The sequence below is a fragment of the Scyliorhinus canicula genome, chromosome 4 (assembly GCF_902713615.1).
Source record: "Scyliorhinus canicula chromosome 4, sScyCan1.1, whole genome shotgun sequence".
Lineage (NCBI taxonomy): Eukaryota > Metazoa > Chordata > Chondrichthyes > Carcharhiniformes > Scyliorhinidae > Scyliorhinus > Scyliorhinus canicula.
This window is the reverse complement of record NC_052149.1, coordinates 7,465,465-7,491,694: the sequence shown is the minus strand read 5'-3', so window position 1 is coordinate 7,491,694 and position 26,230 is coordinate 7,465,465. Positions and strand designations below refer to the sequence as shown.

The window sequence follows — 26,230 nt, the reverse complement described above, 5'->3', positions numbered from 1 at the left end:
TGATACACCCGTATCGACCTCTTTGCAGTGGGGAAATCGGTGCTTCCAGGGATCACGGGAACGGAATACTCTGCGATCGTTATCTCTGACTACGCTCCACACTATATATGGATGTGAGGTTGGAGACAGGTCAGGCCCAGCGGCCCACGTGGAGGCCCGTCACGGACCTCCTGGCCGATAAGGCCTTCTGCCAAAAAATATCGCGGGACACAGGCAACTATGTTAGTAACAACTAAAACGGGGAGGTCTCACCCTCCACATTCTGGGAGGCACTGAAGGCCGTGATCAGAGGAGAGATCAGAGCCTACAAGGCAAGCAGAGTTAGGGAAGAGAGGGTGGCCAGGCAACAACTGGTGGACTCCATTCTGGAAGTCGATAGAAAATATTCCGAGGCCCCGACAGTAGAGCTGCGGGCGGAGAGGAAAAAGCTGCAAATGGACTTTAAGCTGCTATCCACTGGGAAAGCAGTGTACCAACTCCGCCAGATACGGGGGACCTTCTACTAACATGGAGACGAGGCTGGCCGCCTATTGGCTCACCAGCTGAGAAAGCAGGCAGCCAGGAGGGAAATAGCACAGGTTAAGGATAGCAGAGGCAGACTGGTAACAGGGCCAAAGGAGGTCTGCCGGGGACTGTACACCTCCAAGCCCCCCCCCCCCCCCCCCCCCCCCCCCCCCGATGGGGATGCGGGACTGAAACAGTTCCTAGACAGACTGGAACCACCAGTGGTGGGGGAAGACAGATGGGGGCAGCTGGAAGCACCAATAGACCTGGGAGAAATCATGGAGAGCATCAGCTCCATGCAGGCGGGGAAGGCACTGGGACCCGACGGCTTCCCGGCGGACTTCTACAAACAATTCGCACCAGTCCTGGCCCCACACCTAAGGGACATGTTCGCAGACTCACTGGCAAGGGGCACCCTGCCCCCCCTCCCCCCCCCCTCCCCCCACGCTAGCGCAGGCCACAATTTCACTGATACCCAAAAAGATAAAGACCTGACGGAATGTGGATCATACAGACCCATTTCACTGCTGAACGTAGATGCGAAAATACTCGCAAAGGTCCTGGCCAACAGGCTGGAGGGCTGTGCCCCAGAGGTGGTCGCAGAGAACCAAACGCACTTTGTCAAGGGTAGGCAGCTCACAGCGAACATCAGGCGGCTGCTGAATGTGATAATGACGTCCCCCCCCGGGAGAGAACACCAGAGGTGATCGTCTCCCTGAACGCAGAAAAGGCCTTCGACAGAGTCGAATGGAGCTACCTCCTCGAGGAACTGGAATGGTTTGGGCTCGGAGTGGGATTCCGACAACACTCCCAAAGCGAGTGTCCGAACTAACACCACCAGCTCTGAATACTTCCAGTTACAGTGAGGAACAAGACAGGACCCTGTCCCCACTCTTGTTCGCGCTAGCGATCGAACCCCTGGCGATAGCCCTGCGGGATGCGAAAAGCTGGAAGGGAATCCGGAGAGGAGACAGAGAGCACAGAGTCTCACTCTATGCAGATGACCTGCTCCTCTATGTCTCGAAGGCAATACTGCAAATACTGAAAGAGTTTGGAACCTTCTCGGGCTACAAACTTAACCTGGGCAAAAGCGAGACATTCCCAGTGAATCCAAACTGGGGAGGGAGAGAGCTGGAGGGGCTCCCGTTCAAAATGGCCCAGAACAAATTCCGTTACTGGGCAGCAACGGCAGAAAGAGTGAGGGGATGGGTACAAGAACCCGACACAGAATGGGTACAAATGGCATCTTGTAAAGGAATGACCCTCCGGGCCCTGGCCACAGCAGCACTCCCATCCTCCTCAACAAGGTACACAACGAGCCCATTGGTAGCGGCCACGCTGAGAACGTGGACCCAGTTGAGACAGCACCCCCCAGCCATGCTAGATACCACCTTCAAAAGATGGAGGCGGGATGGGGCACACTGACAGTCGGTGACTTCTACGTAGGACGCTGACTGGCGACACTAGATGAAGAAGTGGAAACTAGTAAAAGGATAGGAAATGAGACACCTCCAAGTAAAACACTTCCTCCGCAAAGAGACAGTAGGGTACCCCGGGGCCCCAGAAAACACACTTCTTGAGGACTTGATAGGCACAAGCAGCGAGAAGGGGGGGCTATGTGGGAAAATATACAGACAGTTACTGGACAGAGCTCAAACACCACTGGACGGGACCAGACAAAAATGGGAGGATACACTGGGGCCAGACGTGGGATGGGGACTCTGGAGCGAAGCACTGAGCAGGGCTAACTCCACCTCCTCCTGCGCAAGGCTCAGCCTAATGCAGCTCAAAGTGATGCACAGAGCGCACCTGACCAGAACCCGAATGAGCAGGATCTTCCCGGAGGTGGAGGACAAATGTGAGCGGTGCCAGAGGGGCCTGGCCAACCACACCCACATGTTTTAGGCTTGCCCCAAGCTTGCTGGGTTCTGGGCAGCCTTCTCCGAGGCAATGTCCAAGGTTGTGGGGGTGAGGGTGAAGCCATGCCCAATAGTGGCGGAGCAGCCAGAGCTACACATGGGGAAGGGGGCCGACGCCCTGGCTTTCGCTTCTGTAATCGCACGGCGGAGAATCCTGCTCGGCTGCCGATCGGCAGCAGGACCCCAAAGCGGCAGCCTGGCTCACTGACCTCTCGGAATCTCGCCACCTGGAGAAGATTAAGTACACCATCCGAGGGTCAGAGGAAAGCTTCCTGGATACTGGGGGGCAGTTTGTCGGCCTGTTCCAAAACCTGCTCGAGGCCGGCAACGAGGAGTAAGCTAAGAATAAAAAAAAAATCTTGATAGATGAGGAACCAAAGGACTGCGCAAATCCAGGGGTATGGGGGGGCGGGAGGCGGGAGGAAAGTGGGGAAACCACAAGAGAAGGGGCAGGGTGCTGAAGCCAAAGGGGGAGGGAGGAGGAAGGGAGGGGGAGGGGACAACGGAGAAGGTGGGGGAATTATAGACTCATCCAGAGGGCAACAAAATGTACATAGAGTTAGTTAAACGAAGGACAAAAGAAACCTCTCTGAAATATAAAGTAACTTAGCGCAGGAAGAAAAATGTAATGTATACACGCAGCATCGGTTTATAAATAAGAGAAACGCCAATAAAAAGATTTAAAATAAAATAAGTGAAGAAGGAAACAAACGGAGCGCAATCATACTTTTGGAGACAGTGGTGTAGTGGCAATGTCACTGGACTATTACTCCAGAGTCTCATGTTCCGGGGACATGGGTTCAAATCCCAGCTCACCAGCTGCTGGAATTTAAGCTCCATTAATAAATGGTGAACATTAACAATTGATTCTCATTAAAAATGATCTGGTTGATTAATTTCCTTTAGTTGCCACTCCTACCCGGTGTGATGAATAGAGAATTTTAGGAATCTTGGCTCCTAAATATTGGGACAATTTGAGGGTTAGTAGCCTGGGGTTATAGTGGGCAGGATCTCTGATCCTAGCGCTAAGTGCGACGCTGTCGTAAACGCCGGAGCGTTTTATGATGATGTCCACAGGCCCCTAGGAGCAGCGATCCTGCACCGCACAGGAGGGCCAGCATGGCACTGGAGAGCCTCATGCTGCTCCAGCTGCCGATACGGGCGTCAGAACAAGCGCCACGGATCTTCCCATATGCGCGACGGCCGGCGTGAGTTTGCGCATGTTCGCTCCGGCCGATGCGAGTTCGCGCATGCGGTGGTTTCCTTCTCCACACCGGCTCCGACGCAACATGGTGGAGAGCTACATGGGCCCGCGCAGAGGAGCATAGGCCCCCACCAGGATAAGCCCGCCCGCCGATCAGTAGGCCCCGACTGGGGGCCAGGTCACCGTGGAGGCCCCCCCCGGGGTAGGATCCCCCTCTCCCCACCAGGACAGCCCCCTGCAGCATGAACGCCGAGGTCGCCGGGTAGGACCACACAAGAACGGCGGGACTCAGCCTAACTTGGCCGGCACTCAGCCCATCGCGCTGGGAGAATCGCTGGGGGGGGGGGGGCACATTGAGCGCCCCCCCAGCCGGTGCCGGTGTGGGGCTGATTCTATGGTCACCGGAGAATCAGCAGACTGGCGTCAGAGCGGCGTCGCGTGGATCGCGCTCCCCCTGGAGATTCTCCGACCCGTCACGGGGCTGGAGAATTCCGTCCAGCGTGTTTGACTGCAGTGGTCATGTTTTTTGTAAAGGATTTGGTTTTGTGCAGGCCTGGGAACATCTAGGAAACAACAGGTGCAATTGATCAGAGGAATGTGGTTTGACTGGAGAAGTCCCTGCGGAGTTAATGTACTGTTTCAACCTGCAGAGGTAGTTAGTTTTTTTAGCTTGGGGAGATGAGGTCATCACTGTGTGGAGCACAGGAATGCAGAGAAGCAGGGAGAGTTTTGGAGATGCTTTGGGAGAGAGAGGAGCTGAATTCTGATCTGCCTGAAACTGAGTCCCGCTGCTGACAGGCCTTTCCCACCGGCGGGAATCAAAACACCTCTGGTGCTGGCGGGATTGGCAGCGCGGGGGTCCTGGGGGGGGGGGGTGCGGGGTGATCGGGCCCCGGGGGGTGCCCCCACGGTAGCCTGGCCCACGATCGGGGCCCACCGATTGGCGGGCGGGCCTGTGCTGTGGGGGCACTCTTTTTCTTCTGCCTTCGCCATAGTCTTCACCATGGCGGGGCCGGAAGAGGCCCCCCTCCTCTGCGCATGCACCAGTATGACGCCAGCAGCCGCCGATGCACCGGCGCATGCGCGGACTTCCGTCGGCCGGCGAAGGCCTTTCGCCCCCGGCTGGCGGGGCGCCAAAGGCTGTTCGCGCCAGCCAGCGGAGCGGGAGGCACTCCGGCGAGGGCCTAGCCCCTCAATGTGAGGGCTTTGCCCCTAAAAGTGCGGAGAATTCTGCACCTTTGGGGAGGCCTGACGCCGGAGTGGTTCACGCCACTCCATCCCGCCAGGACCCCCGGCCCCACCGGGTAGGGGAGAATCCCGGCCCTGTTTTATGAAGCAAGGATGCTGTTCTAATTTTAAGATAGATTGAGAGCTTTCTGTTTCTTTCTTGTTGTTGAATGGGAAATTGAGAGGCAATGTTTAGGGCTAATTTTAAACTGTTCTTTTCAGATGTGACGTTAAAATTTTTAATATTGTATGTATAATAAAGGTTTGCTTTAGAAATACCAGAGCCCTATTTTTTCATGTAGTCACTCCTGGAGTGAATCATTCTTTCTGTACAGTCTTCCGAATAAACTAAAATATTGGGTTTCAGTCCAGTGTTGGGGTCTGGTCTGGGATTGTAATACCTGGTCTGGCCTACGTGTGGCTCCAGTTCAGTCATTGAAAGTGGCCGGGCAAGGTGACACAGTGGTCAGTATGGTATGTATGATCCTGGCTTTATAAATAGAGGCATGCAATGCAAAAGGGAGGGGTTAGATTCTCCACAGCCCTGCACTGAAATCACGTTTGGCACAGGGGCGGAGAATTGAATTTCCTGACCGAATGGAGGCCTGGCACCGCTCCCGCGATTTTCCGGGCCCCGGAGAATAGCTCGTCCGCGATGTACACCGCGCGGTTGGGGGCCATTGCCAGAGGCCTTCCCAACGATACTCCGCTCCCAACCAGCCAAGTTCACGACGGCGTGGAACTTATGTGGTATGGCCGTTCGGGAGTCTCGCGCGGCGGCTGCGGACTCAGTCTGCAGCCGCACTGGTGTGGGACGGCGGGATAGAGAACTTGGGGTGGGGGGGCCTTATGGGCAGGCGGGGCAGCGATCGGGCTGGTCTGATGCAGCGGCGCGTGGCTGATCGGGGGGGGGGGGGGGCTACATTGTTTACGATGGTCCACGGTCCGAGTCCTCCATGGCACTCGGCGTGACCACTGGAGACCTCCGCTGTGCGCATGCGCGGACTCGGAACCAGAAGTGCGGGGGCCCGTTCCGCAGCCAAAGCTGCGTGAAGCTCCCCGGGTCCCTGCTAGCTCCCTGCAGGTAAGTGAATCACTTTTATTTTTTGCAGGAAACTGGGGAGTGAAACGCCAGCGTTTTTACGCCGCCGTGGGGACATAGCCCCATTTTTGGAGAATCCAGCCCAAGGACTTTGTGCCTTCCATGATAAAATGCTGGTTCAGCATGGACTGGAGCTTGCGTACAACTTTAGGGCACTTCTGGAAAGATGTGAAGGCTTGAGACAGGGTCGAGAAAACATCGATGAGACGGAATCCAGCGATGAGACTTCAGTCAGAGATTTGGATCGACAAAACCCAGGCACGTCCCTTTGGAGAAAAGAAGGATGAGAGGAGATTTGAGGGAGGTGGGACAGAGTACATAGGGAGGAACTGTTTCCATTGGTGGAAAGGTCGAGGTGCAGAGGGCACAGATTTCCAAAAGAATCAGAGGCAACATGAGGGGAAACCTGCTTTGCCAGCGAGGGGTTAGGATCTGGAATACGCTGCCTGAGAGTGTGGTGGAGAATGATTGAACCGTGGATTCAATGTAGAGAATACATTTGGAGGGTATATTGAAAAGGCGGGTGGGTGGGTGGGTGGGGAGCTGTGGGGACACACTGAGGAGCTCCTCCAGAGAGCCGACATGAACATGGCAATGATGGTCCTCCCGTGTTGTTACCTTTCAATGATTCATCCTCTGATTCTATGAGAGAGGACATTACCTGAATAGATTGCTGGTTCACATAAAAGTGAATCCAAAGAGCCTTCTGGAGATTTATCATTATAATAGAGTATGTTGAACTAAGTCTGACTAACGGTCAACTCTAACAGCCTGTGGCATCATGGAAGAAAGTGATATAGATTTGTATGATCTGGGACTTGACGAGGGTGAACACGATGTGGGGCTGGTGTCGAGTCTTCTTAAACTGGAAATGTGTTGCAGGAAGTTAGTGTTTTACAAGCAGCATTCTTTGGGAATTTGTTGAAACAACTCAAATATAAGAAAACAAAAGTCCAAGATTGAATACATTGAAAATATCCACTATTGAGGCTGTTGAATCTCGCGAGAGTCTTGTTGAGAGATTTGCGGCGCTCAAAATGTCTCGCAAGAGACGTCACGATCTGGATCTTGCCCTCACTGGGTGTGATCCAGATTTCCATATTAAATGAGCCATTAGGTTCACTAAAATATGGGTTTGCGGGATTCTCCCAGCACCGTGACCTAATGGCCTCGCCTGAGAGACCAAACCAGATAGTATTCATAGAATCATAGAATTTACAGTGCAGAAGGAGGCCATTCGGCCCATCGAGTATTGGACATGGACCAGTCAGAATGGCAGCTTTGGGGGGTCTGTAGAAGTCAACTATTTCCTAATACACCTGATAGGTAAAAGATAGCTATTTAGGATAAATATTAAGCCCCAGTTTTACCCATTTTAAATTAAGGATTTCAACACTCTCATAACCTCAGGCCATCTCAAAACATACAGCTTACAATACAGCGTAACACAGCATAATTCACTTTACTAAGTTCTATTATTCTAGCAAGACAGTACAACATAAAAACAACAGAAACACAAAAGAACCTGAGACATGCAAAAGCAGTAGAGATTAAAACAAACACTTTAACTGAACTAATGAATACATTTTTCAAGGCAATGTCCAAGGACAGGGCAGGCTCCATAGTAACAGCATAGCAACGACACAGTAACATGAAGGCTATATTGTCATAACAGCTAAGTCAGCAAAAGACCAGTTCAAACTGGTCGCGATAACAGCACAATATCGCATTCCTTAACATACACAAGTATGTAGACACAAAACAATTAAAACTAATGTTGCAAATTCAAGATTGACAACTAACCGTCAAATCAAACTCATTTGATTTGAACGCAAACCAATTAGGATGACTTAGAGGTGTAGATAGATGGCTAAAGACTGATATGATTTTGTATAACCGTGAGGGTCCGTACGTCCATCTTTATTCATGAATCATCTACACTTTGATCTAAACTATTCACTGTCTCCCTGTCTTCATATTTCATTTTCAGACTTTGACTTCTAAACCTAAAGTTATTGCGAGCTGTTTGCCTAAGCAAGAAGATAATTTCTGTGATTCTTTGAAAGTTTTCAATTGTCTACGAGTTGCCTTTTAAATGACTTTCGATTGAAATCAATAGAAGACAAATAAAACAATTCTTATTTGCACCTGGTAAGTTTTAACTTAAATTTTTACTGGGTTCTAGTAATCGCAAAGTGCTACTAGCGCCGCATGGTAGATCTATCAGGGTGGGGGGGGGGAACGAGAGGGGTTGGTGGTGGTTTCCCAGGCCATTAAATACCCCTGAATGGTCGGGGACAGGGCAGGGTGGCTCGGAAATAGGGGAAGGGGGTGTGTCATCCAAAAGGCGCCCTGATCTAGAGGACTCTCAGCAGATCCGACAGAGAGGAATACCCTGAGGCCAATAGAAACAGCAAAGTGCCGTTGAATAGCAGGGTGCTTCTTGGCTGCAGACACCGCCAAACACCTTGCCAATTGCAACTGTGTTTGAATAATCAAAGCCCCCTTCAAAATAACTCTTCTATAAATCTTGTACCTCTCTGTAAGTCCCTTGCAAATCTGTTCCTCTACATTCTTCCCTTATTGGTGTCCTGTGGACTACACTGAGTAATGCGATTGAACCCTTTTTTTCCCTTAGCTCGAGCCAAAAAGATTCTGACCTTGATCCCTCTGGACCGACCTCTTTCTGCAATGTTCTCCTGAGTAAATAATGCCACTCATCCCTTTTCAGTCCTTTGCCATCTTTCGTCAACCCTTGGTATCCTGGAGTATCTAATACCCAGTCCTGCCCCTCTTGAGCCATGTCCATGTTTTCTCCGCAACACCATATTTCCACATGGCAATTTGTGTCTGTAATTCACCAATCATATTTATAGCACTCTGCGCCGTTATAGTTTGACTTTCATTCTTTTGACTTAAATGAGAATTTGGAAGGAGCTACATTGAGATGCTGGGGTGCCATTACTGGGAGGGAGAGTTTCTCATTGCTTTGCAGCAAGCCCACAGGGATAGATCCCATTATAAGTGCGGACAGCAACAACAAGGTGCGGCACGGCAGCACAGTGGTTAGCACTGTTGCTTCACCGCACCAGTCTCCCAGGCTTGGATCACTGTCTGTGCGGAGTCTGCACGTTCTCCCCGTGTCTGCATGGGTTTCCTCCGGGTGCTCCGGTTTCCTCCCACAAGTCCTGAAAGACGTGCTGTTAAGGTAATCTGAATATTCTGAATTTTCTCTCTGTGTACTCGAACGGGCACCGGAATGTGGTGATGAGGGACATTTCACACTGACTTCATTGCAGTGTTAATGTAAGCCTACTTGTGACAATAAAGATTATTAAAAAGATGGTGGTGTGGTGATATCATGGTTGTGTTGTAATTGACCGACTTACCACTAGGAGACTCATTAGTATATAAGTGAATGTTACAGTCAGTTGACCTCAGACTGTCTGCAGAGCTGGAAGGGAGGTTGCTTGTGCATGTTAATACTGTTATTCACCTGTTGCTTTGTATGTAGTTGACTCACAGTTAATGTTAATTAATCATTTGGAGCTTTGGCTACAAGTGTTCCTGTAACATAAATCAGGCCATCCAACAAGAACATTACATAGTACCAGGTTTGGATGGTATTAATCGCTGAGAAAAAAGCTATCAGCCTGCCATGAGGTTGCAGAATGCACAATTGAACCACATGGAGTTGCTGAAACCACCATTGAGTCTCAGGGTAATGTGGACAGCAGCTGGCGTGTGTTTAAACAACAATTTAATCTGTTTCTTACTGCAGTAAATTCAGGAGATCAATCAGATCTGCGTAATGTTGCGATGCTCCTAATAGCGGCAGGGCCCAAAGCAATTACTGTGTTTAATACGTTTAAATTTGCAAAAGATGAAGAGTAAAAATTTTAACGAAGTAAAATTTGAAGGTTTGATGAACATTGCAGCCCCAGAAAGAATGTAATTTATGAATGCTGTGAGTTTAGATCACGTTTATAGAAGATGGAAGAGTCAATCGGTCATTTCATCACTAATTCAAAGTTCAAAGCTAAAACCTGTAATATTTCTGTGGTGCAATCTACCATGATTCGGGGCCAGATTGTGTTTGGTGTGAATGAAAATAAGCCGAGGGAACGGTTGCTGAGTGAATCGGAGCTGTCTTTGTAACAAACAATTAAGGTTTGTCAGGCTCATCAGCCAGCAGCACAGCATTCTAAAATGTTCCTCAGTAATCACAGAATCATAGAATTTACACTGCAGAAGGAAGCCATTTGGCCCATCGAGTCTGCACTGGCCCTTGTAAAGAGCACCCTACTTAAGCCCACACCTCCACTCTATCCCTGTAACCCAATAACCCCATCATAACCTTTTGGACACTAAGGGGCAATTTATCATGGCCAATCCACCTAACCTGCACATCTTTGGACTGTGGGAAGAAATTGGAGCATTCGGAGGAAACCCACGCAGAGAATATGCAAACTCTGCACAGGCGGTGACCCAAGCCGGGAATCAAACCTGGGCCCCTGGAGCTGTGAAGCAACTGTGCTAACCACTGTGCAACTGTGCCACCCCAATGGCGGCGTCTTCTTGGAGGAAAGCACGGCGGTTGCTGCCCTTTTTCCAAAAAAAGGGGGGAACGTTCCTGTAGCACCTCGCACACCAACAAAGAGGTTAAAAATCAGGATGAAGTATTTCTGAATAAAAGATGTGGTCAAAGGCACAAATTAAAGCAGTGTCCAGCATTTGGCAAGTTTTGTCCCATATGCAAAGGAAAAAAATCACTTTGCTGAGAAACGCTATTCTGAGCTCAACCCCAGATCAGTCAGCACAGTGGAAAAGACAGTCTCCAGTGATGAAACATCATTGTTTGTCGGAGTAATGACAGAGAAGAAGAATTTTTTGGAGACATCAAAATATTCTCCAGCACTTAAAAAATTAAAAACTGATGCCCCATTTAAAATAAATGCGGTTGATGAGAACAGATTGCTGCTACCACTTGAAATGAATGGTACAGTGGTCCACTTGTAATTAGACACTAGTGCCAAAGCCAATTTAATCAGCATGTCTGATTTAAAAAATCTAAAAATTCAACAGATTAGAAGAAATCACAAAATATCTCTGAGAGATTATAATGGTTCAAGCATTAAATGTTATGGTGCTTGTGATCTGTGTGTGGTGGTGAAAAATACAGTTTATTTCATCCCATTCTGTATTGTATCCGAGGGCTCCGATTCATGATTGGGTGATCTGTCCTGTGACGAACTAGGTGCGTTGGTATGTAGCATCCAAAAAGGATTGGATCAAAACTCCAATGATTCTGAAAACATTATCAGCACGATGACATCAAGAATAGAAATACCAGAGAATTCCATAAAATCTACGGCATACAAAGAGGCCTCTCCATCTGACTAGCCCCTGCCATCAATTATGCTCGATTTGAGACACAAGCCTGTGAACGTTATGTATTCCTCAATAATACCTCGTGCATCAGTAGGCAGAAAGACAATCTTCCTATGAGAAAATTCATTACAATACCTTTCATGACAATTCGAACACCTTTTTCATGGGCATGACACAGAAGCTCACTGTCAACGTTCTGCAAGGCTATAATCGTCGTGATCTTAGACCAATCATAATGTTTCCAATCCTTTCCTCCATTATCAACAACAAGAACCTGGTCCAAGAAATAAAGTTGTCAGCTGCAGTAATAAAAGACAGAAACTAACATTAAAAATATCTGTATTTCCTATGACTAGAATTACCCCAGGGTGGGGCATCAGGAAGGGTTAATGAACACATCCAGTCTGCAGGTTCTGTTGCTGACACACTGCTCACTGAACAACATTACTGTGAGGGAAATACTGACCTCATCAAATACACAACAGCTACAGAGTGATTTGATACCAATGCTTGTTGCAAGATTCGCTAAGTTGTATTCAATTAAAAACATTTTTTTTTAGAATACCCAATTCTTTTCTTTTGTCGAATTAAGGGGCAATTTAGCGTGGTCAATTCTTCTACATGCACAGCAGAGTTGTGGGGGTGAGACCCATGCAGACAGGGGGAGAATTTACAAACTCTGCACGGACAGTGACCCGGATCGAACCTGGGACCTCAGCGCCGTGAGGCAGCAGTGCTAACCACTGCGCCACTGTGCCATTCAGTTTAATCATGAACAGGATCCCAGTTTTACAATGACTGAGGTCAAATCACAATTTCATTCAGTGTGATTCGAGGATTTTTAACTGGTGTTGTGGGGAATCAACATTCTGTGAAAACTGTAAACTTTAACCTGGTATCAGTCTGTCAGAGTGGGATCCCCGGACAGGCGCCGGCATGTGGCGACTAGGGGCTTTTCACAGTAAATTCATTGAAACCTACCCGTGACAATAAAGCGATTTTCATTTTCACATCATTTAAGATTCTTCACATCAAAGAAACATTTTAAAATAAACATTTTACCGGTGCTGCACTTGTTCAACTATCTGAACATTGTACAATATTACAGATGTCCTATTTTACACAGGCTGTAACTACACCAAGATTAACACTTTAACATATATTATATATCGCAGTCATTTCTTAAAATATAAATTTAGAGTACCCAATTTTTTTTCCAATTAAGGGGCAAATTAGCAAGGCTAATCCACCTATCCTGCGCATCTTTGGGTTGTGGGGGTGAAACCCACGCAAACACAGGGAGAATGTGCAAACTCCACACGGACAGTGACCCGGGACTGCAATTGGAACCCGGGGCCTCAGTGCCGTAGGCAGCAGTGCGAACCACAGTGCCACGTGCCGCCGTTTCAAACCCAGGGTCGCGACCTGCTGGTGGGTCGCGAGCAGGTTTTGGGGCCATGCGTTGCAGCGTTCCCAATCGCAGGGAGAAATGCTCAATGACGCAATGGGCTTTTAAAAATGCTGACCATGACCGGCTTTCAGTGTGCCGACCGTCCCGCGCACGCATGCCTCCTCGGCAGAAAGAACATCCTAAAGAGGGCAATCTGTCCGAACTTCCACAACAGTGTGGGTGGGAGGAGCTGACCCACATGAGGAAAGACACCGGTTCACAGCCCAATGCTCCATTCCAAGTGTTGCTGCTCAATACACTTCAAAATAACAACTTCAAATCAATGAACTCTCATCCCGAGGGAATTTAATGGTCTGACACACCCACCTCCACTTGGAACTGATGGTCTGCGGGTAAAGGCTGGCACAGACTCCGTTTTGAACATGGACAAACATTAATGGGGGAAACCCCGGAGGCCCCGCCGATCCACATCACCAGCACCGCCACAAACTGCGCCAATGCCAAACTCCAGCGCATCCTCTCCGCCGGAGATGAAGATCTATCAGTCACAGCGAGATTCTTTCTTTATACTGAGCCTCATGTGAATGATGATGCCACCTCCTGGGTCTCTCTATCTCTATCTTGCTTTGTGTGATAACAGGGACATGTTGACGCAAGCTTCATGCTGTTAAATGTAACTTTGTAGGGAAGTTCTCTTCTCCCCGTCACTCCTCGCCTAAAGCAACATTCAACCTTGAAACTCCATTCCCTGCCTCCTCTTTGTCAATATTCCTGACCCTCTCTACTCCCACTGCCCTTTTCTCCGGACAATGTTCCTCTCTGAAGATTACTGCCGCATTCCATGATCTTTGCCAATATCCATCCTTAATCATATCTCTCCTTCCTCCATGTCTTGCCAACACTTCATCCCTAAGTTTCTTTCTGTTACTCCTCCCCGTCTTGGCCACTGTTTTACATGAAACATTCTCCCTCATTTTTCTGTGCCATGTTAGCATTTGTCCCTGACTATCCCCTTGCCCACTCCCTGTCTTTGCCAGCATTATTCCCTCACCCCTCATTCTCCATCTACCCTCTCTTGACCAACATTCATTCCTAATCGTGCCGCATCTCCCTTTGTTGGTAAATGTTCACCCGCAAATTCCTCGCTAATCCATTCTCCATTTTTTTCCTCATTCAACATCCATCTCTGAAAGTTATTCCCTACTGCTGTTTTCATATCATCCTTGTACCTTCCTTCCTCCACCTTTTGTTTCTTGGCAAACATTAAACTTTGAGGTTCCCTGAAACCTTTCGTATACATTCAAGCAAACAGTCATCACCCACTCCCTGTATTGTGTGAAATTCACCCCTATCCCATTCACCCCTTCCCTCTTTTGTTCACCAATTATTTTTCACCTTCTATTCACCTTATTCATCCCTATATTGGCCAACATTCATCTCTGAGTCTCAATCCTTGATGCAATAGGACTACACAAAGGTTCTGTGGATGGATTGGACCTCATTATCTACACTAATGACTCACCATTGCACCTTTGTGTATAATAACCTCTAGGACTTGGTTTTGAACAAATCCTTGTCATCTCCTCTAGGCCACCGTACCTTCTGTGGGTTTCGGGATGCAAACATGCAGAACCAGCGCCAACCTGGCGAGTCTGTGCATTGGTGTTGATAGTGTTTATAATCTCCTCTTGCAGTTCAAAAGTTGTTCACTAGTTTCCGAGAGGGTCGAATGAGTAACAAATGTTAAAATAGTGCACACTGCCCTGCTAAACATCAGCTCTGTTGGTGATGGAACAGTCTCACTCAAATATATCATTGCATTGATCTTACTTGGTCTGTCTACATTTCAGAAGAATATAAGAACTAGGAGCAGGAGTAGGCCGCCTGGCCCCTTGAGCCTGCTCCGCCATTCAAAGAGATCATGGCTGATCTTTTGTGGACTCAGCTCCACTTTCCGGCCCGAACACCATAACCCTGAAGCAGGGTTTCATCGCATGAATGATTCGTTCAGCTTGGATGTCAGCCCCAAACTAATGAGGTGATGAAGTTGTGCAATTGTAAATTCCACTTCTCACACATAGCCCGAAATAGCATACCAATAAAAGGCTGACTGTTATGTGCAATGGTCTCTCTGGGCACACCAGAATGTGAACGCCAGTTGTGTTTGATGCAACTGTTGAATAACGGGGTTCTTGGTGAAACATTTGATGATGACAATGAAGTCAGTGCCATTGACATGAAATTAATCGGATGCAATATTTGATCAAGGATTGGCAGGAACTTTGCATGGAATGAATGGTTCTTTATGCTGACTTGGCGTGCGCCCTGGATATTTCCCTTGCGAGACTTCTTGCCCAATCTGTGCCCATGCCGAAGTGTTGAATTTGTTGAAGAATGTGAGGTCACAAAATTCTGGTATGAACTTCCTGCTTTTATAAATGTTATCCTGTGAGATGCTCACCCCTTTTTCATATGGCCTCAGGTGTCGTGGACAGGTCAAATTGGAGGAGGTCTTCCTTCAGTGATGATTTTCCAGACTTTCAATAGCAATTTCTCCTTGTAACTGTTGGCATTTTCAATTTGCAAAATGATCAATTGACAGACTTGCATTCTCATGAAAGCAGAACATTGATGTTAGGTCATGAGCTGAGGTAACAGTGTAGTGTTGGAGGGCATTTTCTGATACTGGACTATGATATAAATTATAGGCGGCCCTGTAATTACATTCATGCTCCTATATTACTTTTGAATTGTTCTGATGAGACAAAAGGTACTCATTGGCTTAGATACCTGTTTAGAAGAAGCAATTTGTAGAAATAGATAGTGTATACACAATGCTTGATAGTATCAGAAAGGACACAAAATGGCTGTTAGCTATTAAAGCAATATGAAAGACACAAAATGGCCGAACTAGCCACATTCCTGAACAATAAGTTACAAACTGTGTAAACTACCTCATGAGAACCAGGCGTGGGTATGTATAGGGAGTATTTTAACAGCCGCTGATGGCAGCTTCACAGAACAAGGAATGCAATGTATCATTAGTAAGCTCATATATGTGATAACTGGGATGCTAAGAAAATTGATTGACTGCATGTAATGAAGTGTGATGCGAATATAGTTGATTGATTGTATGTAAACAAGAATACATCTAATTCCGCCCCTTGAATCTGTATATTGACCCCGTGTGAGCCGTGGCTCAAGTGAGGAAAGGGTGCTGTCAATAGGCTGCGGAGCCTCAGGCCTTTTCTCCCAGATATAATAACTGCTTTGTTTACTTATACTCATGCCTTTGTGTGAATATTTTCACCTCTAACAAGTAGCTTTGTGCTTGGCCTCCCTTGACATCCTCCCAAATTCATGGATTGTCATTACTGTGACATCGCATTGTGACGTCTGGCCTACAGTTGCTGGTTCTTTAGTCTCCATGATGTAGAATATCTGTGACTCAGGATGTTTGTTTATACTTGCACACCAGGACTATGGAGTGTCAGCATGAAACATTCCCATAGTCAGACGCAGGAATGATTTATTGCAGAGATAATCTTCATGGTGCTTTTGAAGCTGTCCAGCACAGGGTGGGATTCTCCACCCTTGGATACCCAGATTGCGCTCCCTGATGGGATGGAAAATCGGGATTTGGGGCAAAGTCAGGATCGGCAGAGGGTGCGATGCTCCAATCCCCGGAATCGAGGTTCCCGCCGTGCAACAGCTGGGGATGTAAATGAATCCAAATGGGCCTTAATGATCCATTTGCATCCATTTAGTGGGCCATGACCCCTACGCTCTGACTCTTCGTGATTCTACAGTCTCTGAGGCGGGGAATCACGTGGGCGCAGATCACTTGTAGTCTCTACCAGCATGGCGCTGGCGTGATTGACCTCGCCGTTAGTCAAGGGGATAAAACCCACCCCCCCCAAGAGGTTACCCCTTGGCAAGATCCACCACATCAAGGCCACGCTGGTAGAGACCATCCAAGTCCAACCGAGGGTTATCTCCCCCCCTCCCACAATAGGGACACCCATCAAGGGACCTCTTAATTAGGGGGCCCCCCAGGGACCCGTGTAATAGAGAAATCCCCTGTGCAATAGGGAGTCCCCACAGGGGCCCCTGTAATAGGGAGACCCCCTCAGGTACACCTGTAATAGGGAGACCTCTACAGGGACCTCTGTAATAGGGATACCCACCTGGGACCCCTGTAATAGAGGGAACCCTCAGGGAGCCCTATGATGGGGGGACTCCCCACAGGGACCCAAGTGTGTTCCAATCACTCAACCATGTGATTGCACTGCACTTACCTCTCTTTTGACGTGATTAATCTTTGTAAACATTGGGATTTTACCACTGAGACCACTGGATCATGAAGGGAGATGAATGAATCAAAGCAGCAGAGGGTTTGTAGAAGCTGTCAATCACAGGCACTACTACAAAGCCACGAATAGCCTGCAGCTACTGGATCTGTGGGAACCAGAGGCAGATCACAGCTGCTGTCCTTGGAGGAATGGACAGGTGGACGTCAAGGTGAGTGCTGCAGCTGTAATTCTCCTTGCTGCCCCTGTCTGGACTGCTCTCTAGCTTCTAGACAGGGGTCTCTTTTCTAGGGTGGAGGGGGTCTGTGTGGGAGGGAGGCAGTAGGTAGGGGTCCCTTTAGGCAGATGGATCCCCCTATTACAGAGGTCCCTGTGGGGGACCCGTCCCGGGGGGGGGGGGGGGCAGATCAGGTCACCCCCATACTTGGGGGTGGAAGGGGATCACCTGGGGGATAGCTGTGCAGGGCAGGGGAATGGGTTTGGGGCTGATTTGCGGTGTGGGGGGGGGAGGGGGCGGGTGCAGGACCTTGTTATCATGCCGCCATTTTGAGCAGACAGCCTGATACTGTGATTTCCCCCCGGAACCCCATGCCGTGCGTAAATGTGCATGCCAAGGAATGTGGAATTGCTTGCTGGTTTGCACTCCCAGCGAGATCGTAAACCAATTGCAATTCACCTCCGGTGGGAGAACAAAGGGTGGGTTTCTCCATTGCCTGACGCTGATATCGTAATCGGTGATCGCGTGGAGATTACTTTCTGACGCCCGGTTTTAGAATCTATGCCCCCCTCCAAAATGGCGTCAACGCTTCGCGTGGCGCACGCTGTTGGAATGGCGTTGGCCCGTCATCGGAAGGCCCTCCCCCGATGCTCCGCCCCCGATGGGCTGAGTTCCCGAACGCGCGGTGGACATGTGGTCTGATCGTTCGGGAACCCGGCGCGGCAGCCGCGGACTGTGTCCAGCCAGGCCGGGGGCCATTCTGCTCGCCGGGGTGGCTTCCGCGAGGATTGGGGGACTGGTGGGAGGTGGCCAGGGGGTGGCCAGGGGTTGTCCTTTGGGGCTGTATTTGGCAGGTCAGTTCTGCGCACGCCCAGCCCACATTGTACGGAGCAACCGCTGCAGGTCATCGCCGTGCGCATGCCCGGCCACAGAGCCGGCCGTTCTCCGGCCATTTTTGGTGCTTCTCGCCCCTCACCGGTCCCAGAATCGGTGAGGGTTCGGCGCCGATTCTGGTGTCGTAAAACGCCACAGTTCCCATGCCAGCGTCGGCACTTAGCAGCGGAGACAGTGAATCCAGCCCCAGTCTCCCAAATGGAGAATACAGCCCAATGTTTTTCAATGAACTGAGAGAGTGCTCTGAGTTTTACATATGTGGCAAAGTGTAAAATACTCAGGGTTCTTTTTCACAAATTAATTTACGGGATGTGGGCTTCACCGGCTATTCCAGCACTAATTGCCCCTTGAGAAGGTGGTGGTGAGCTGCCTCCTTGAACCGCTGCAGTCCATGTGATGCAGGTACACCCACAGTGCACGGGCCTGTTGGCCGTCGGAGGAGCCATTGTGAGACAGATTGAAGTGGCTCAATAATTAATCTGCTAATCACTCCGATATCCCCCACAGTGGGATCTGAATGGTGTGTGCCGATATGAAACAGACCAGCAAATTGCAAAGTGGGAAGAAATCCAACAAACAATGTTTCTGTCTTCTTGCACCTGACGTAAATGTGGAGCAACAATTATCATTTTATCAGTTAACTGTGGAAACACTTTGCAACTGAACAAAAGAATCAACTTGCCTTGTGAGACACCTTGGGATGTAAAAGGCCAATTTCCTCCTGTCTACCTCACTTTCCCATTGGGTCCATTGCTGTGCTCCACCGCAGGGTGAGCGGATAACGGGAAAAGTCAATGGAAACAAATTCCTGCTCTTTATTGGAGCAAATCCAACAAAATGTAAAGCCCTTAAGCCACATAATAATATTAACAATAATCTTTATTAGTACCACAAGTAGGCTTACATTAACACCGCAATGAAGTTACTGTGAACATCCCCTAGTCACCACATTCCGGCGCCTGTTCGGGTACACAGAGGGAGAATTCAGAATGTCCAAATTACCTAACAAGCACGTTTTTCGGGACTTATGGGAGGAAACCGGAGCACCCGGAATGAAACCTACGCAGACACGGGGAACGTGCAGACTCCGCAGACAGTGACCCAAGCCACGAATCAAACCCGGGTCCCTGGCGCTGTGAAGTCACAGCGCTAACCACTGTGCTACCATGCTACGCTACAGGTGGTACCTGCCACACCTGTGTGTAGCGGCATCGATAAATACCACAGACATGGGGGGTGGGGAATGTTTAACCTTTGTTCAAGTGTCTCCTTGAGTTCAATCTAAGGCGATGCAAAGATAACCCTGTCAGGGACATAGCAACAAGAATGTTACTGAAATGGACCAGGATATCCTCATTAGACGAGGTTCCTGTCTATCAGTCATTTATGATTATTAGAGTTGAAGAAATGTTTTCTAATGAGGAACTGAAGTGACCATGAAGGTGGCAATTGGGGAAAGTACCTCGAGGCGAGCTGAGGAAACTGATTCTGTGCGGCCACATGTTGAGATGGGTCACACTGCCTGGCAGAGGCCCCAGAATCAGATTCAATGGCAAAGGTTCAAGGGGAAAAATTACAGGGGCATTGGGAGAGAGCAGGGGAACAGGACAACAATCAGATTTATCTTTTGAATTGCCAGTACAGACAGGATGGGTTGAGTGGCCTCCTGTGATTTATCATTCTACAACTCTGCCAAGTTTAATTTGGCGATCGCTGACCTTTTCAATTCCCGTCCCTAATTGCCCCTGAGAAGGTGGTGGTGTGGTACCATCTTGAATCACTGCACTCCAATGTGTAAGTATACCCACTGTGCTGTTAGGGACGTTGACCCAGTGATATTGAAATGTGTGTGGTCGTCACCACTCATGTATTATACTGTATATATATGGGTTTTACGGTAAGGCCCCTGTACTACAGGTACGGGGGTAGATCCCTGCCTGCTGGCTCCGCCCAGTAGGCGGAGTATAAATATGTGTGCTCTCTGAACTGCAGCCATTTCGCCAGCTGCTGTAGGAGGCCACACATCTCAGTGTAATAAAGCCTCGATTACATTCTACTCTCGTCTCGTCGTAATTGATAGTGCATCAATTTATTACACAGACATTTTTCAGAGATGGGCCTCCGCATAAAGCCGGATCGCCTGCAGCTGCATCCTCAAGCAGACAATGCCAAAAAAGACTTTGAACACTGACTGGCCTGTTTTGAAGCGTACATCGGGTCTGCGCCAGACCCAATCCCAGAAGCTCCAGATTCTGTACACGCAGCTGAGCTCCAACGATTTTCCCCTTGTCCAGGACGCGCCGACGTATGCAGAAGCCATGGCGGTACTGAAGGAGAATTACGCTCAGCGGACCAACAAAATCTACGCCAGGCATCTCCTATCCGTGCAGCACCAACTTCCCGGTGAGTCTGTGGAAGATTTCTGGCGTGCCCTGCTCGCCCTGGTGAGAGACTGTGACTGATAGGTCGTTTCAGCCACTGAACATTCAAACCTGCTAATGAGAGACGCGTTCGTTACAGGCATAGGGTCTGACTACATCTGCCAGCGCCTCTTAGAAGGGGCCACGCTTGACCTTGCGGCGACCAAAAAACTACTGCTCTCGCTTACGGTCGCCTCAAGCCCCTGACCCCGCCTGTGCATTGTGGACCCCGCCAACGGCCACCCCATCATGGACTCCATCAGCAACCGCCCCCAGCCAACCCCATGCCTGCGCCGCGCGGCAGGCAACCAACCCCGGGGGACCCAAATGCTACTTCTGCGGACAGTCAAAACACCCCTGTCAGCGCTGCCCGGCGTGGAGCGCGCTCTACAAGGCCTGTGGCAAGAAGGGACATTTTTCTCCAGTGTGCCAGGCCTGCTCAATCGCCGCTATTGTCCTAGCAACCCTCACGTGCGGCCAGAGGGCGCCGCCATCTTCCCATCCTCGGACCACGTGCGGCCTGTGGGCGCCGCCATCTTGCTGACCCTAGGACACGTGCGACCCGTGGGCGTCGCCATCTTACCCGCCTCAGGACCCCTGCCCGTTGGGCACCTCATCAAGCTGCTCATCGCCTGCAACCGCCGACGACCAGCCGCGTCTCGCTTCGGTCACGATTGACCAGTCTCGACCGCTCAAACTTGTGACCGCTTTGACAAAGGTGAAGGTCGACGGGCATGAGTTCTCCTGCCTTCTGAACTCCGGGAGCACTGAGAGCTTCATCCACCGCGATACGGTAAGGTGCTGCTCCCTCGCAGCACACCCCGCTAACCAAAGAATCTCCCTGGTCTCCGGATCCGACTCCGTGGCGATGCGGGAGTGCTGCATCGTCACCCTCACCGTCCAGGGCGTAGAGTTCAGCGGCTTCCGCCTCTACATCCTCCCCAAACTCTACGCTGCCCTGCTACTCGGCCTGGACTTCCAGTGCAACCTCCAGAGCCTAACCCTGAAATTTGGTGCGTAATTCTCCTTCAGTAGCCCTTACCGTTTGCGGCCTTGCGACCCTTAAGGTCGACCGCCTTCCCTTTTTGCAAACCTAACCCTGGATTGTAAACCCGTCGCCACCAGGAACAGACGGTACAGCGCCCAGGCCAGGACCTTCATCAGGTCTGATGTCCAGCGGCTGCTGCGGGAAGGTATCATCGAGGTCAGCAACAGCCCCTGGAGAGCCCAAGTGGTAGTGGTGAAAACCGGGGAGAAAAACAGTGTTGACTACAGTCAGACCATCAACCGGTACACGCAGCTCGACGCTTATCCCCTCCCACACATATCTGATATGGTCAATCAGATTGCACAATACCGGGTCTTCTCCACAATGGACCTGAAATCTGTCTACCACCAGCTCTCCATCCGTAAGGCGGACCACACATAAACTGCGTTCGAAGCAGACGGCCGCCTTTACCACTTTCTTAGGGTCCTCTTCGGTGTCACCAACGGGGTCTCAGTTTTCCAATGGGAGATGGACTGAATAGTTGATCGGTACGGACTGCGAGCCACCTTCCCTTACCTGGACAACGTCACCATCTGCGGTCACGACCAGCAGGACCACGACGCTAACCTTTCCAAATTTCTTCACACCGCCACTCCCCTCAACCTCACTTACAACAAGGAGAAATGTGTGTTCAGCATGAACCGATTAGCCATCCTCGGCTATGTGGTCCAGAATGGAGTTGTGGGGACCGACCCCGATCGCATGCGCCCCCTCATGGAACTCCCCCGCTCCCACTGCCCCAAGGCCCTCAAACGATGCCTGGGGTTCTTTTCATACTACGTCCAGTGGGTCCCAAACTATGCGGACAAAGCCTGCCCACTCATTCAATCCACCGTTTTCCCACTGACGGCCAAGGCTCACCAGGCCTTCAACCGTATCGAGGCCGACATCGCCAAGGCCGCGATGCACGCGGTCGACGAGACCCTCCCCTTCCAAGTGGAGAGCGATGCATCAGACGTCGCTCTGGCCGCCACCCTCAACCAGGCAGGCAGGCCCGTGGCATTCTTTTCTGGCACCCTCCATTCGTCCGAAATTTGGCACTCCTCCGTCGAAAAGGAGGCCCAAGCCATCGTTGAAGCTGTGCGACATTGGAGGCATTACCTGGCCGTCAGGAGATTCACTCTCCTCGCTAACCAACGGTCGTTTGCCTTCATGTTCAATAACACAGAGCGGGGCAAGATTAAAAACCATAAAATCTTGAGGTGGAGGATCGAGCTCTCCACCTACAACTATGAGATTTTGTATCGCCCCGGCAAGCTCAACGAGCCCCCAGATGCCCTATCCCGAGGTACATGTGCCATCGCACAAGTGGACCGACTCCGTACACTGCACGAAAATCTCTGTCACCCAGGAGTCACCCGTTTTTACCACTTCATTAAGGCCCGCAATCTGCCCTACTCCATCAAGGAAGTCAGGGATATCACCAGAGACTGCCAGGTCCGCGCGGAGTGTAAACCGCACTTCTATTGGCCAGACTGTCGCGCCTGGTGAAGGCCTCCCGCCCCTTTGAACGCCTCAGTGAGGACTTCAAAGGGCCCCTCCCCTCCACTGACTGAAACACGTACTTCGTCAGTGTGGTTGATGAATATTCCTGATTCCCCTTTGCCGTCCCATGCCCTGATATGATGTCTGCCACCATCATCAAAGCCCTCCACACCATCTTCACTCTGTTCGGTTTCCCCGCCTACGTCCACAGCGACCGGGGATCTTCATTTATGAGCGATGAGCTGCGCCAGACCTGATCAACAGGGGCATTGCCTCCAGCAGGACGACCAGCTACAACCCCAGGGTCAACGGGCAGGTGGAGCGGGAGTATGTGACGGTCTGGAGGGCCGTCCAGCTGTCCCTACGGTCCAGAAATCTCCCGGCCTCCCGCTGGCAGGAGGTCCTCCTCGACGCACCTCACTCCATTCGGTCGCTCCTGTGCACCGTGACTAACGAAACCCCCCCATGAACGTCTCTTTGCCTTCCTAAGGAAGTCCACCTCCGGTGTATCGCTCCCAACGTGGCTGGCAGCTCCAGGACCCGCTCTCCTCCATAGGCACGTACGACTCCACAAGGTGGACTCATTGGTTGAGAGGGTACAGCTACTCCACGCCAACCCGCAGTACGCTTACGTAGCGTACCCCGATGGCCGCCAAGACACATCCTCCCTCAGGGACCTGGCACCGGCTGGTTCCCCACCACCCACCCCTCCCTTCCCCCGGCGCACCCCACCGCAGCCCCCGCTCCAGGACAATCCGTCCTCCCCTTGCTTCCACCCGGGGATGTAGAGGATTTCGAAACGCTCCCAGAGTCACCGAAGACCAAGCCGACGCCTGAGTCGCTACCAGAACTGCGGCGCTCCCGACAACAGATCAAGGCATCGGACCGCCTAAATTTGTCATATTCTCTGTGATTTTTTAAAAGCAACTTGTCTGCATATAGTTCTCCACCACCCCTGCTGGAGTCATTTTTAACAGGGGGGTGAATGTGGTAGTCACCACTGATATATTATACTGTATATATATGGGTTTTACGGTAATGCCCCTTTACTACAGGTACGGGGGTAGATCCCTGTCTGCTGGCTCCGCCCAGTAGGCGGAGTATAAATATGCGTGCTCTCCATACAGCAGCCATTTCATCAACTGCTATGGGAGGCCACACATCTCTGTGTAATATAGCCCCGATTACATTCTACTCTCGTCTCGTCGTAATTGATAGTGCATCACAGTGTTGCTTTGAAACACCGGGAAGTAACTGATGACCAATCAGAAACACTGACCTATTGGTTGAATGTCTGTGCGTCATGGCTCTGGTGCTCCCACTAGTGTCCAGCTAGTCTGAGTGTACTTACATTAACCCCTTGTGTATCCACAGTGATGCATATCACCACATCCCCCCTTTATTCGTGTTACATATTTTCTGTACACTGTTAAAGAAAATTGAACAAAAAACAGGTAGATACCGATGCTCTGTACAAGTTATGATAACAGTGATCATTAAACATTCCTCTGCGCATGCACGCTTTGGCGCCGGTCGTACTGCGCATATGCAGACCCATGGCGCCCGTCTGATGCCGGCATCGGCAGCTGGAGCGGCGTGGGTTGGAATCGTTGCACCTGAGGCCATGTTGACGCCGTTTTAAACGCGACAGCGTTTACGACGGCGTCCACACTTAGCCTCAGGATCAGATAACCCCGCCGTGGGTACTTAAAATTAAAAAAAAAGAGAAAAGGTGTGTTTGACTGCTGAAACCTTGGGCGGGATGTCCCGACTGGCCAGATGTCCCGACGCTGGCGGCAAGAGTGGCGCGAACCACTCTGACGTCGGCAGACCGGAAGGTGCGGAATCCTCTGTACTTCCGGTGGCCAGGCCGGAGCCGGAGGGGTTGCCGACGTGGTTCCACGCATGCGCAGACCGGCCGGCGTGTTTCCTGCGCATGCGCAGAGGGGTTCTTCTCTGTGCCGGCCATGGTGGAGCCCTACAGAGCCAGCGTGGAAGCAAAGCGTGCCCCCACAGCACAGGCCCTCCCGCAGATTGGTGGGCCCGGATCGCGGGCCACCATTGCCCCCCCCCCCGGCTCCCTCTGTGCCCCCTCGAGGACTCACCTAGCTGGCCTACAAGCCAGGTCCCGTCGTGATGGACCATGTCCATTTCACACCGGCGGAACTGGCCGGAAACGACGGCCGCTCGGCCCATTGGAGCCCGGCAAAAACCCCGCCCCCATCTGAAAACTGGTGCCGGAGAAGACGGCAGCCGGCGTCGGAGCAGCGGGGCGGGATTCGCGCCGCCCCTCGGGGATTCTCTGAACCGGCTGAGTGTTGGAGAATCCCCCCCATGTTTTCAAATATTCTTAGGTTGAAAGACAATAAAGCTAAAAGGGATCCCCTGGAGATTTAAATCATTTTCGGCTTGGTGAGATGATGTCTTGGGTTGGGGGGAACTAAGACCTTTTGAAAAAGCATTTTCATTTCAGTTTTGATTTGACTGAAGCAATGTGCCCAGTGAAATCGTTCGGTTCTCACTGTAAATCAGTCAAAGTAGACTAACAGCCTTCAAAGCAATGCAGACTTGGCTGAAACAAGTCAGTTGAAACAGCTTTTTAAGACACATAGCCAGAGTTTCTGTATGGGTTTGACCAGAGTTAGATGGTGGCTGCAAAGCAGTGTTGAGAGATCTTTCTCAAAGAGCAACTCTGTAAAGCAAGTATTACTCTGTGCCATTGGTATTTAGGGTGGATTGAGAGCTGAGATGGTTGTTTTCTTGTTGTTTAAGTGGGAATAAAGATAGCAATTAAGGTTATTGTATTCACTGTATAGAATAGAGTTGTTTAAGGGGCGATTGTAAGCTAATTTCTGGTGTGATGTTAAAGATTTTAATGCTGTTAGTAATAATGGCCGGGATTCTCCCTTACCCGGTGGGGCGGGGAGGTCCCGGCGTACCGGGGTGGCAAGAACCACTCCGGCATTGGGCCTCCCCAAAGGTGCGGAATTCTCCGTACCTTTAGGGGCTAGGCCCGCGCCAGAGTGGCTTCCGCTCTGCCGACTGGCGCCAACAGCCTTTGGCGCCCGGTCAACCGGTGTCGTGGCTGGCCGAAAGGC

The 26,230-nt window shown here is 50.4% G+C and overlaps 1 protein-coding gene across 2 annotated transcripts in view; it reads right to left on the bottom strand.

The window, feature by feature from the left end:
* The window catches only part of LOC119964132 (di-N-acetylchitobiase-like), a 48,708-nt gene extending 35,373 nt beyond the window's left edge, over positions 1 to 13,335 (bottom strand). Inside the window, exons 1-2 of one of the 2 annotated variants that reach the window (XM_038793433.1) lie at positions 13,125 to 13,335; positions 11,483 to 11,621 (exon numbers count right to left, since the gene is read on the bottom strand). In XM_038793433.1, coding sequence (XP_038649361.1) covers positions 11,483 to 11,621; positions 13,125 to 13,274 — 289 coding nt within the window. In that variant the 5' untranslated portion in view covers positions 13,275 to 13,335. Of the gene's footprint in view, positions 1 to 11,482; positions 11,622 to 11,709; positions 11,786 to 13,124 lie in introns of those variants that run through there. The other variant, XM_038793434.1, reaches the window with a different exon arrangement.
* Positions 13,336 to 26,230: the final 12,895 nt, after the last annotated feature.